We start from the raw sequence: 13,219 nt of genomic DNA on the forward strand, positions 1-13,219 counted from the left end.
TCAACAAAATGTATATTTATTACATACATGAAAAAGTATTGTAATTACATAACATATATGCTTAAAAAGGGAAATTAGTAATCAATTCTTGGTTTCATAATTTACATTTTGCGAGATATGCATATTTTACTTCAAAATTTCGTGATAAATAAAGATATTTTCACTATTTATTAATTATAATACTATTCGTATACAACTCTTAATAAATACGATAGTTTTTAGAACAGCAATAGAAATTTAAAAATTAATTGATTGCGAAATAGTTTAACATTTTTCTTGTAGTATTTTTTCCTATAATGCAATACATGTATTGCTTTAAACATATACCTCTGAAGCGAATATTTATGGAACAATCAATTAAAAACTGTTATGGTAATATTTTAAACTTGACGTTATTATAGTCACACATTAAAAAAAAATTAGCACAATATTATAAAAAGTGTGTACCAAATAATATTTTTTTATTGAAAATTAATTTTCATAATAACAATAATATTAATAGTAATATTGTAGCAATAATGAATAACATTTTAATGATCAATGATACAATGTTTCTTCAGTAAAAAATAGATGCATTTAATCATACAAAAAGTACAGCAGACATTACAAATTTATATTCATACTAGTAATGTTAATTACAAATTTGAAAAAACATTTTATTTGAAAAAATTTATATTCATATGCACATTTTCAAAATTATACAGAAAATAAATGTTTTACATTAATTAAATCATTAAAATATTCTTTGACTTATTTACAAACATTGCACGTATTGTCCAAGGCCAGAAAAATAAAAATATTTATGTACATTATAAAGATGGCAATAAAAAAAAACTATAAAATCAGTTTCTTTTTTCTCAGAAGACTTGTATTTTAATCATCATCACATAGTTTTATTTTATCTGCCATAAGTTATTTTTGATAAAATATTTGTCATCATATTTATACATATTATCGAAAACTTTTTATATATTTTCACTGTTATAATTCCAAATATGTGTATAACATTGTTTACCGTAAAGTATTATCTTAAAAAATTAATTGCACATAAAAGAAATTTTGTTTAACTTTTTTTGGAAAAAAATACTCAAATTCCATAAATTCTCTATTTACACAATTTACAATATTTAAATATAAATTAATAAAACAGTTTGTATGCAATGTCCTAAACGAAAAGGAAATACAGCTTATATTCGCTGATTACAAAAACTCATACCAAAACTAAATTTCTTAAAATATAAATTAAGACATTTCTGTTAAACTTGTGAGATTGCAGAAGATATAACTTTGACTAAGTACTGTGAGTAACTGATTTGACTTAATGTATAAAGTTTAAGCAAAATGTTTTATACAAAAATCTTTTTTCACCACATGTTACTCAAAAGATACTGCAATAAGTTTGGGCATCAGAGGAAAAAAATTCAAATAATTCCTTGTCAGTCCAGATTTCCCCACAATCTCAACAAAATTGAATTATTAGTAAATAAATTTGATGTTGGGGAAAAACCATTCAAAACACTTTTTTTAAGCAGATACAGTGCAATTTCTATACGAAACAGATATTAAAAACATTATAGAATAGAAAGATAGATATAAATATAATGAAAAAAAATTGATAAGTAAGTACTATTTTTATGGAAATTCTTTTTTTTTTATTTGGGTTTTAAATCTGGCATTAATTTTTGCAATCACCTGATATAAGTTTTTTTTATCAAATAATAACATTAACCTTCTGCTTGCGGTGCTTAAGATGATTATGCTCGACATATTGTACCAGCCGCTAGCAAAAGGATAATGAACAATATTTATCTGTACAAAATAAATCACCAAAGAGTGACAACTCTTCTAATGTATTCTATTACCCCTTTATCATGCAATATTTTCATATGCTCCATTCCAGGAATAGGTAAGTAATAAACGTGCTTTTTTTGCTGATAATCCCACTGTAAGCAAGCTGAAAGACTCGCCGCATTTACAGTGCCATCGCCTTTTCCGTTAATTATATCTGGAGGATCGTCAGGTACCGTATCAGAGTTTCTGTAATCTAGTCTGAAAGCATAAAAAAGAACTACAATGTTCCAAATTCAAATATTTTAAAACTTCATAATTTCATGAAATTTAAAGCACAATGATTGAAATTTTAAGGTATGATTTGAAATTTATATTAGGTTTTTATCATATTTATTTAGTTGCTTCTTAAGTACAGGGTTATTCATAATTCCCTCCGGACAGGAACTGGACTATCGCATTGATGTATAATACCGTGTGACCAAGGGTTCACACATAGAACACCTGTAATGTATGTAAGTAAAACTTGAATAGTTCCGGAATAATTTCATATGTTTCTTTTTTTCATATTCGTCTTCTTTTTTTTACTATAACGCTTCGAAACCCCGGAGGGAATTATGAATAACCCTGTATAAACTTTGAAAAAAATCTTTTCAATAAGTATAAGCCTTGCAAAAAAAATCTTTCAAAACACAAACAATTGAAAATGAATTTAAAATATTATTCAATGATGGTATTTAAATACACTCAATGCGTATTTTTTTTTAATTAAAAAAACGAATAATAAGGAAAATACTGTTCTAAAATTACAGAAAAAAATTGCTGGCAGAATTGGGACATTTTATATTTTGAATGGAATATCACGATACGTGCAAATATTTTAAAAATATTACTTCTCAGAAAATTAACTATTTTATGCTAACTTTTTATGGTATTTGCTAAATAGATGAAACTTTAAGAAAATTAACATACTTCTCAGGTGTTTCTAAATTTGTCCCATGAATACAATGTACATCAACTCCTGGAGCTTCTAAACTCTTCATCGCGTTCTCATAATTGTCTTTAAACATCTCATAGGCAGTTAGATAGTCAATATCTCGAAAGAAATCATAGTAATCTTCTACGGTATAATTTCTTTCTCTTGTTATCACAATTGGATCTTTTTTTGACCACAATTTACTAGTTGGCAACATGTATGCTAGACTCGGACTTGTCCGTTGTTCAGTCCTCAGAGCGCTTTGACTTACAACAATAATTCCGAGGTTTTCTCCTGTTAAAATTTAACTTTATTATACATGATTTGAAATATGTACATTTCCATATAACTCATAGTAATCAAAAAAATGAAGTAAAACATTTTCCAAGTGTGGTTTAAAAATACCTCTATTGCGATAAGAAATAGGGAGATATTTCTCTACATTTAATACAGTGATGGAAAAGACAATCGTAGCTACTGATTGCAGTATCACTGAAGTATAAAAATAAATAATCTCTTGTTTACTTATAAGTTAATTCATCTGTTCACTTATAGGCTGATTTTCTTATTCACCCATTCACTCATCATAAATACTCGAATTCTTTAATTCATTGATTCGTTTCGCACCTTCCTTTTTTTTCATTCATTAGCAATAAAGTGCAAAGATTACCTCTGCCTAAACTAAAATAGACCTATAAACCTATAATAATTGTAAAAAAAGTAATGGAAAGCAGCAAACCAATCGATGAGTCAGCAGAATTATTGGAGTTAATGATATTAACGGTTATAAAAAGTACTTGAACTTGAAATGTAAAATTACTACAGTGCTTTAACTGCTTATTTTATTCTGATTTATGTTGTTGAACAAATTTGTCATTACTCGAAGAAGGTATTCAATTTGATCAAAATCCCTATAAGTTAATCCTTTTAACCTTTATATGTACATATAAACATGATTACAATACTGTAAATTTATATGTATATGTACTGTACAGTACTGTAAAATCTGAGTAGAATCCTGTTTCAATTTAACACCTTAAAACGGCCGTAAAAACTTACATCATAATATGATTCGATAATTACATGATAATTAATATTATAGGTTTCACTGATTTTTCTAAAAATGTATAAAGTGTCGCAAAATACTATGAATGTTAACAAAAAACATATCTATTATAGCAGTATAGGCATGGAATTTTTTAGCAACCTTTTTAGTTAAAGAAGTTTCAACTCATTTTTATTTTATTTTCTCTCCTTTTGATAAATCCAAAAAAAAAATTTTTGAAATTTGATAAAATGTGTTAAGTTATCAGCAGCGATGCTATAGAACAACCGTTCCAAAAAAGTGTGCCACAGAACCCTAGGGTTCCATTGAAACGCCACGGGGGTTTCGAAATGTCACACTATACTATTATTGATAAAATATAGTCAAATCAGTTATACTAAGAAAATTCATTCTTCCCATTTAACATTTCCGAAATTATTCATTCTTTATTTGGTTAACAAGTTTTTAATAACTAATGAACTTTATCCAATAGGGGAACCGTAAAAAAAAGGATCAATTATTTAGTGTTCCATAGCCGAACAAAAAAAAAATTGGAAATCGTTACTATAGAACATTTCCCAACATTTTATTACTGATAATTACATTTGCTAGCAATTAGAGTTACATTACCTGATGCAATTGTTTTCAGGGCTTTGACAGCACCACCCCAAGCTCCTGCAAGTGATATCAATGTTTTGATGTATTTATCTTTCCAAGGTTGACTTTGCTGATTCAAGAAATAATTAGTTATAGGACAACCCATGCTGTGGCAAATCAGTGTTACTTTCGCTTCAGCGTTGTTTTCATAAGTTTCTTCAACTAGATGTTTCACGGAATCGAAGTAGCTCTGCAATTCATCTATAATTAAATTTTAATGTTTCTACAGGTCAATAGTAAAATAGGGTATGCAATGCCGTTGCCGATCAGAGATGGCGAATCTGCGGCAAACGTGCAATTAGCTGTCACGTGTCACGTACTTGGATGACACGCAAGAAGTTCATATTATATTTTAATTCAACTACAACCAAAGACAACTAGTTCCAGGTCAAATGACAGTAAAAATAACCTGACCTTAGGGTGCCGGTATTTTTTACCGTGAAATCTTTTTTACCAGAACATATTACGCAACAAAAAATCTGATACACTGCCATTTTTAGAGTAATAACTTATACCGTAAAATTACTGAATAACCTTAACGAAATGAATATTATTGTAAAATTTACGGTCGAAATGGATTTAATGGTAAAATAGATTTTACTAATGATACACTCAAAATGCCGGTACTTTATACCGTAATCTGATCCGGAATTTTTACAGTCTAGGGGAGAATGTCTTTTTTCTTGAAGATACGAGTGTGCGACGAATTGTAAATGAAAAGAAACAGTTAAAGTTATAAATTATACAAGGAAATTGCACTAAGCAATAAGCAAATTTGTAAATTTTCGCTACGTTAGCAGGTGTTTTCAGTACAATCAATTATAAGAAATAGCATTGTTTCAACTTTTAAGCAAGTAAATAATCCAAAGCAAATATAAATACGCGATGTAATTCTTTGGTTTGAAATCAAAGTAATGGCTAACAAATTCATTTTTAAAAAGAATATAACAAATGATACTCTGAACACTTGCCAAGAATAAACTGTGACCATTTGATCTATATTAAATTTGATTGAGATGTGATGGATATACTTAGCATAATTTACTTTTTTGAAACATTTGTACAGTTAAGAATTTAAAATGTCATTGATATTTTTAAGTTATGAATAACTTTTTAACACATCACGCACTTTTATTACAAATGTAATAAAAGCAAGATATATTTTTATTCAATATCTATATATTACTTGGAGCTTTCCTGAAATCATACGGTGCTCCTCTGATATTCTTTCCTCTTGTATATCCCTCTTTAACAAGCATGTCGGCTATGTCAACAAAATAAGCACTCAGAATAAAACGGGCGATAACTGTAAAAAAATTTTAAAGAGTAAGTAAATAGAAATAAATTTATTTATAAACATAAAGGAAAGAAAATAATACTTAAATTTTGTACTTTGCTTAGTTACCCTTAAAATGGGATTAGTTCAAAACACGTTCTGAGTTTTTTTAAAAAAAAAATTTATTATATGTATAGCTTGTTTAATCTCTAAATATTTTACTAAATGTCTTTGCACAACTCTTCTTGTCAATATGATAAGTAAAGCTTTTTTTCTAAATCATGAGAAAAATTTTAAAAAGAAAATCCGTAATACAAAGTAACCACCTTAGTTAGTCACCTTTTGGACAACTTAATTTATCCCCTTGAAATCTATTAAAACACTATTCTAGCTCATACTAAATCTCCAAAGTCTAATATAGACACAAAATTTTTAAAATGCCGTTAACGAATTTCAAAATCTAATGATTATTTCCTTTTTAATTTTTAGAGGAAAATAAAAAAACAGTAAAAAAACTTTCAATTATTTTATATTTATATGAGTAATTCTCTTATTATAATTATTATTGCTGTTATAATTATTATTGCTATTATAATTATTATTGCTATTATTATAATTAATAATAATAAGAATTCTATTATTAATAATAACTCCTTTGTTATTATTAATTGCATTGATATATTATACTTAAACTTTAATGGAGAACAATTTATTTGAAATTTTATTTGGCAGTGGAATTTTTATTATTTGTTTTCTCTGGTGCCGGACAATATCAGACAATTCGACGATGTCAAAATATTACCCTTCTTTGACCTTAAAAAAAACTCGCATAATCATCCTCCTAGAATAGAGTTTGTCAAAATTTTAATTATATTAACCTCCTCCACTGGTATTGTGACATCAGCACAAACATTGTCCAGATCATTTCGTACTACAGTCATGGTTACTACCCTGATTATTGATCAAGATATTAACAAAAAATGGCATAAAGTCACCACTCTCAATGCAATATTGTTGGTCATCATGACGTACAAAAAATACTAAATAACATAGGGGTTTTTGATTACAAAGAAGGAAAATTCAATACCAAGAATCTGAATGTTGACTTAACTTATCGGACATAATTCCTTAAATCTGTAATACTTCTTTGACAGTAAGAAATAAAATAAAATAAATAAATAATTAAATGTAATAAATAAAATAAATAAATAATGAATTTTAAAGATCAGCAAGTATAAACTATGTTCACAGTGAAAAAATTAAAATTTTATGTTTCTGAGCAGGGTAATGGGGGGCTAGTGTGGACATGAGGCCGGAAATAGACAAATGGAATATTTCTGTTAATTATGACTCAAAAATTCCCAGTTAATTCTGATGGAATTACAAAACTGTGTTGCACTTTCATAAGTAGTAACAAGATGAAACACTAAATTGCTAAATAACTCAAAAAATAAATAAATAAATAAAAAGTTTTTATTATGGAAAAGTGATTTTCAATTTTTTACTTATTTGCCCCTTTAGATAATTTTTATTCATCTACTTTAACAATAAGTGATCCTATGCTACGAGTGAATATGTTTATTACTCATTTTAATAGTCACATTTGATTTGCCTTTTTTTTTATTTAGCCAGTGGACATATCAGTATTAGCAGAGTTTCTTAGTGGTAGTATATTTATGATAATTTTTTTTCTCCAGAAACCAATTTAAGGGTTAGAGGTGGCTGGTCATCCTCCTCGAAATTTACTTAGGCACCTGAGGCCATTTACGGCAGAGGTGGTTGGTAGGGCGTCATAGATGTATAATTTCTTTTTAAAAAATATAGTAATGGTCACAAATTTATTAAATGATCAAATTTAGTCATATTTTCGCTATCACTTTCAAGTTCTTCTAGAACCCTGATACTATATTTATATATTTACCGAGTCGAAAGTTGTAGATTCCTATAATTTTTAAAGAGCTAGTATAATAACAATTAAGGTTAGAAAAGTTTCTTCAATTTTGCCATTATTTAAAATCTTCCCAGCACAGTTATCAGATCTTATATAGGTGTTTCAATTGTCTATACATTGTGGTGGCCAAATTGTTAGCCGAGAGATAGAGCACTCACCTCCGAGTGAAGTGAACCGGGCTCGAAACCCAGTTATGGCTGGTCGATACGAATTTCGCACCCGGCTCACACCGACCACAGAACAGATGAAAAGTATCCTCTATGGTAGACGGATCATGAATTAGAATCCCTTTGCTGTCAGACTAACTGTGGGAAAATTTCGTGGTTTTCATTGCCATGTAACGCAAATGCGAGTTAGTTGCATCAAAAAAGTCCGATTCGGAGGCAAATTTCTCCCAATATTTGATCCAGAAGTTTTCTTGTCTTCTGGATTGGGTTCAAAATTACATGGCTTCTAAGTTAAAAGTTAGTAGTCGTAAATTCAAAATTGGGTCGGTTGTTCAACGACGGTTATAAAACAAAATCAACTTTATTATAACGAAAATGAAGCAGCAAAGTGTAACATTTGCTACTGTTTTAAATATTAAAGAAAAATCTCTCGTTAAAACTGGAAAAGTTTTGATTTATGTATTTATTAGGCTTTGACATTAATTATTATAAGGATTTTTATGATTAATAATTCACGACAGCATTTTTAGACATAAATTAGTTCCATTTTAGTTTTACTTGATTTTTTTATAAGTAATAATAAAATGAATTAGCACGTGTCCATCCAAACTAGTCCCATGACATGTTTTAGTGTTTTTAGTGGGGACAAAAAACAACTTTTTTTAATAATAAGATTATTTCAAAACTATGCATCCAGATAAGCCAAATAAGTTCAAATTTTAATGGAAAAAATACTAGATATGTTTAAAATAAAGATCAGTGAGCTTTTTGGTAAATTTATTGAAAACTGTCCAAGTTAGCTTCCTCTCTCCTATAAGGCAAGAAAACATAAGGTTCATTTTTTTGTAACACGATGATATTATTTATCCATAAATCATGAGAATAAGATAATTGTCATCTTGCTATTTCATGGCATGCTCATTGAATAGAAAAAAACACTTGCTAAAGATGTTAATAAACAAAGAAGATTCAAATATCTTATGATCAGCATAAAATTAATAAGATTTGTAGAGGATTTTACCTGTAAATTTTTTATCCTTCATTTAATAATATTTATCTTAAATATATATATATATATAATATCCCTTTTTAATATTATTCTCTATTACTAAGTTTTAATTTTAATTATTATTCGCAAAATTTAGGGTTAAACTAAAAATTATTATATTTTAAAGTAATCCTATGATAATACCGTGCTTCGCAACATTTTATGATAAATCTATTTAGTTACATTTTACACTCATTAAAGGTAATAGAGAGTTATATTTATTTTGATAATGAATTTCATGAGAAATTCTGTTCATTCAACATATGCAGATACAATAATANGCGGGACAACACCTTATTGAACTTGTTACTGTAACTCTGCAATAAATTATTCAATTGATCTGAAATTCTAATCATTTACTATTCTGTACATTGTCTTCCTATCCACCAATTTTCGTTTCAATCGGACAACTCCTTCTTGGTGCGTCGATTTTTTTTGTTATAGAGTGTAATAATAAACGTGATAAAAGTATTTGAAAATGTAAATTAGCATTAGGAATTAACTTTGCTAAATAATCTCCTTGGCGAAAAACATTCAACGATTTTAACAGAAAACAAAATTTATAAAGTCGAATTTTATAATGATATTATATGAGATTTCCCTTTGATTTTACTTGCAAATGCATGAAGTATAAAATCAACGAGAAATGCTACTTTATACCATGCTGCAATCTGGTGCTCTTCAGCTAAAAATAAATGTTTAAATATGAAAAATATACGGTTGTTCGAATCTCTCGTGTTTCTTCTATTCCTGTACTCTAATAATGTTAGACTACACATTTTAAAAACGGTATAAATGCAGAAAGTTTCTTTACAAATCATAAAGAAAATTTTACTTACATGGTGGCATTGTAGCACTGGTAGACGGTACATTTTAAAAAAGGTATAAATGCAGAAAGCTTCTTTACAAATCATAAAGCAAATTTTACTTACATGGTGGCATTGTAGCACTCGGATCCAACCATTCTACGCTACTTGTATCACCAAACCCTGGAACTCTAATATGCACACCGGGAGAGTTTTGAGTTAATCTTGTGGTCTTGTTGTAATATAGCCTGAAATTTTAATAGTGAATACCTCATTGCAAAATAAATAATAATTAATGAAATTATTAACATTGTTTACCCCAATTTTTTTTTAGAATCTTATTTAAAACTTAATTAAATAAAACCAAAAGGATTTACAGCTGATCTCTTAAAGAAACTCAAACAATCAAAACAGCAATTATATGTAGTATATGGAAAAACTCAGTAAATTAATCTGTGTACTTATTTTTTTTATCTTCATTAATTTCCTATATCATTCAAATCCTCCATTTCCATCATATTTTCTTTGTATTTAACTTTTTCTCTATTTTCTGCTGTTTGTCCATTCTGGACAAAAAAAAATTTTATTCCTACGTTTTTTTTCTTTTCTTATTTTCGTTTTTTTGAAGTGAAGTTTTTTTATTTAAAGACAAAACGACAATTTGATAATATTAGCAGAGCGGAAGCGTTGTACCCTCAATTGAGGTCTTTTTTCTCACCGGGATAGCTCTACTCAGTTTATATGTTTAAAAAAAATTAGTGGCAAAAGAAATTACTTATTAGCCTTTGAAGGCTCTCTCAAACATAAAGGCTGTTCTTTATTTGCAGTGTGATAACCTGCTATTATAATATATTTTTAATATGGATTTATATCATCCTTATTTTCCTAAATAAATATGTAAACTTATATCTAGATATATTATAAGCACTTATATATTATTTTTAATTTTCTAAATTCTCAGCTTCAAAATAGAATTGATAAATAATAAAAATAAAAAATATTACAGTGTAAAAAAAGTAATTAATAAATTTTAATTAGTTAACTGTTTCAATTTTCATTGTAATTTATTTTAAAACCATGTATTGATTCCATAATCTCAGAACCAAGTCTAGAAATCATGTTTTTCTCTCCAAGTGATAGAAAAGTAAACGAAATTATTACTAGAAGTTCAAAATTATACAGACTAACAACTCTAGTTGACGATATATTATAACTAGCTGCCGTCGGTTCGTGCAATTTACTTGACTTATGTACTTCGTAGTTCATTGGTTAGGTTCACTGTATGATGGCATCTCCTCTTTCCTCCATATTTAGCCAATGTTATGGCTAAATATTTTTGCTATTAAATAATAAATAAGCAAACGAAATATTTTTTCAAGTAAAACCTATTTTGTGAAAAATAAAATCTTCAAAATTTACCTCATGTTGTCCACCCAACAATCGACTGCACCGGGAAACAAAAGCCCTGGATTTAGCCATAAGCTGAAATAACCCTCCGTCTTCTGATCGCAAAACATGTGAACTGTTTTTGGTTTATCCAATTTCGCCTCCAGCTGACTACCGCCATCACCCGGTACTAAACGGAAAATAAAAATGAATTCTTGAAATTAAACAAGTTTTTTAGATTAAATAATAACGGGATCTTAGATTTGTAATAATAATACTAAACTGAAAATAAAAATGAATTCTTGAAATTAAACAAGTTTTCTTAGATTAAATAATAACAATAATTAGATTGAATTGAAAGAATTAGGCTTATTTTAAACATATATTTCTTTAAGATTGGATTTGTTTAAGTAATTCACTTAATTTCATTAAAACTTCTTGCGTTTTTCTACCAGAGTAATTGAAAATTTGAGATTACAATTTCTTTTTAAGTAATGAAAATACATTGTCTACGATTTGGATGACGGATGTTTTTCTTTCAAGTGTAAGAGCAAGTTAAGTGATAGTTAAGAAAATCAGCTTTAAATTATAAAGAAATTTTTGCAATATGCAAAATTATAGAATTTTAAAATATACAAAAATTTCATCAATAAAACATATCAATGAATATTATGAAACATCCTCTTTCACTTATAATCGGGTTTTTTTTAAGAACTTGTCATATTTTTCAGAGATCGATGCACACCAGCTTTTCCTGGCAGTAAAAGAGGACGGTGAGCAATGCTGACCACTTTACCACTATTATGCCATATGTTGCGGAAATTTAACCTCTATGAATCTTCGGCCGACCAGTTGGCTGATGCAAGTGCACTTTACAGAAGTCTATTGGAACATTTATATTAATAGCTACAGACCAACTGCACTCTATATAAATGATATATGCGATGAATGGTGCCAACAACTAATTGTATCCGCGATGAATTGTCGGTGCAACGAATTATGCAGTCAACGAATTGTCACCTCGATGAATTGTGACCACGATGAACTGTCGCTGCGACGCGTTGTACCCACGACGAAATGTTCTCGCACGAATTGTGGCTACGATGAATAGCCTCGATGAATTGAGCCCACAACGAACTGTAGCTCAGACGAATTGTGAGCAATGAATTGTCTCACAGTGAATTGACACGATACTTAAAAAATATATAGGTTTTGAAATAATTTTTAAATTGGCTATTGCAACGTTGAGTAAATAGCCATAACTTAAACCTCTAAAATATTTTGGAACTATTGTCTTTAAGTAAAGTAAACTTTATTATTCACGTGTTCTACTAGAAGCATGTTAAATTGATTTTTTAATTTCACAAAACCTACAAATTATTATTATAAAATAACTAATTATCCTGAAGAATCTTAATACATTTAATTCTATCAAAAAAAAATTAAAAAACAAAAATAATGATTTAAATATTTTAATAAATGATTCCTTTATGTTGTTCCCTTTCCTAATTTCCGTTTTAAATTTATTTTTTTGTATAAAATAAAATGCAATAAACTCTTTATGTGTAGTTTGTAAATCAATCACGCTTTCAAAACTAAATTCAACATATTTTTGCAGATAATTTTAATATAAAGTATACCTATATACTTAAACTTTGGTAACAATAATCTCAATTTACTAATCACAATTGCTTTGTTAAAATACTTTTAGAACAGAGCAAAATTACCTCTTAATCTCTAGAATTTTCAGAAATTTCACACGAGATAATACTTATTATCTCCTATTTGTTCGTGGGATAAAATCCTTTTAGAACCTAATGTTGTTATCTTTTTCTGAATAAAGAAAGATAAATAAAGCTTTTCCGCCGATTCATTAGGAAATTATGAACTCAATCACAAACGATACCATCTGTTACATTTTATAACCACCTGTTAATTTATACACGTTTTTTAAGACTCTATTTTGTCTTGGAATTGAATACGGGATAATAAAGGAGCAGTTGTCTTTGTTTGCAGTCAAATCTAAGTGAATTTTTACATCAGCCTATTTTTAAAACTATATATTAAATTCTTAAATTCCAACAGCGTATCGATTCTAACTCTAATATATATATATATA

General features: G+C 28.0%; 1 protein-coding gene across 2 annotated transcripts in view; it reads right to left on the bottom strand.

Annotated features, from left to right (window-relative positions):
- Nucleotides 1–13,219, bottom strand: part of LOC107450281 (lysosomal phospholipase A and acyltransferase) — a 16,066-nt gene continuing 2,847 nt past the window's right edge. Inside the window, exons 2-7 of one of the 2 annotated variants that reach the window (XM_016066039.3) lie at nt 11,134–11,290; nt 9,841–9,962; nt 5,653–5,772; nt 4,440–4,667; nt 2,761–3,058; nt 1–2,049 (exon numbers count right to left, since the gene is read on the bottom strand). In XM_016066039.3, coding sequence (XP_015921525.1) covers nt 1,824–2,049; nt 2,761–3,058; nt 4,440–4,667; nt 5,653–5,772; nt 9,841–9,962; nt 11,134–11,290 — 1,151 coding nt within the window. In that variant the 3' untranslated portion in view covers nt 1–1,823. The remainder of the gene's footprint in view (nt 2,050–2,760; nt 3,059–4,439; nt 4,668–5,652; nt 5,773–9,840; nt 9,963–11,133; nt 11,291–13,219) is intronic. The other variant, XM_043041560.2, reaches the window with a different exon arrangement.

This window comes from Parasteatoda tepidariorum, chromosome 4, assembly GCF_043381705.1.
Source record: "Parasteatoda tepidariorum isolate YZ-2023 chromosome 4, CAS_Ptep_4.0, whole genome shotgun sequence".
NCBI classification, from domain to species: Eukaryota; Metazoa; Arthropoda; class Arachnida; order Araneae; family Theridiidae; genus Parasteatoda; species Parasteatoda tepidariorum.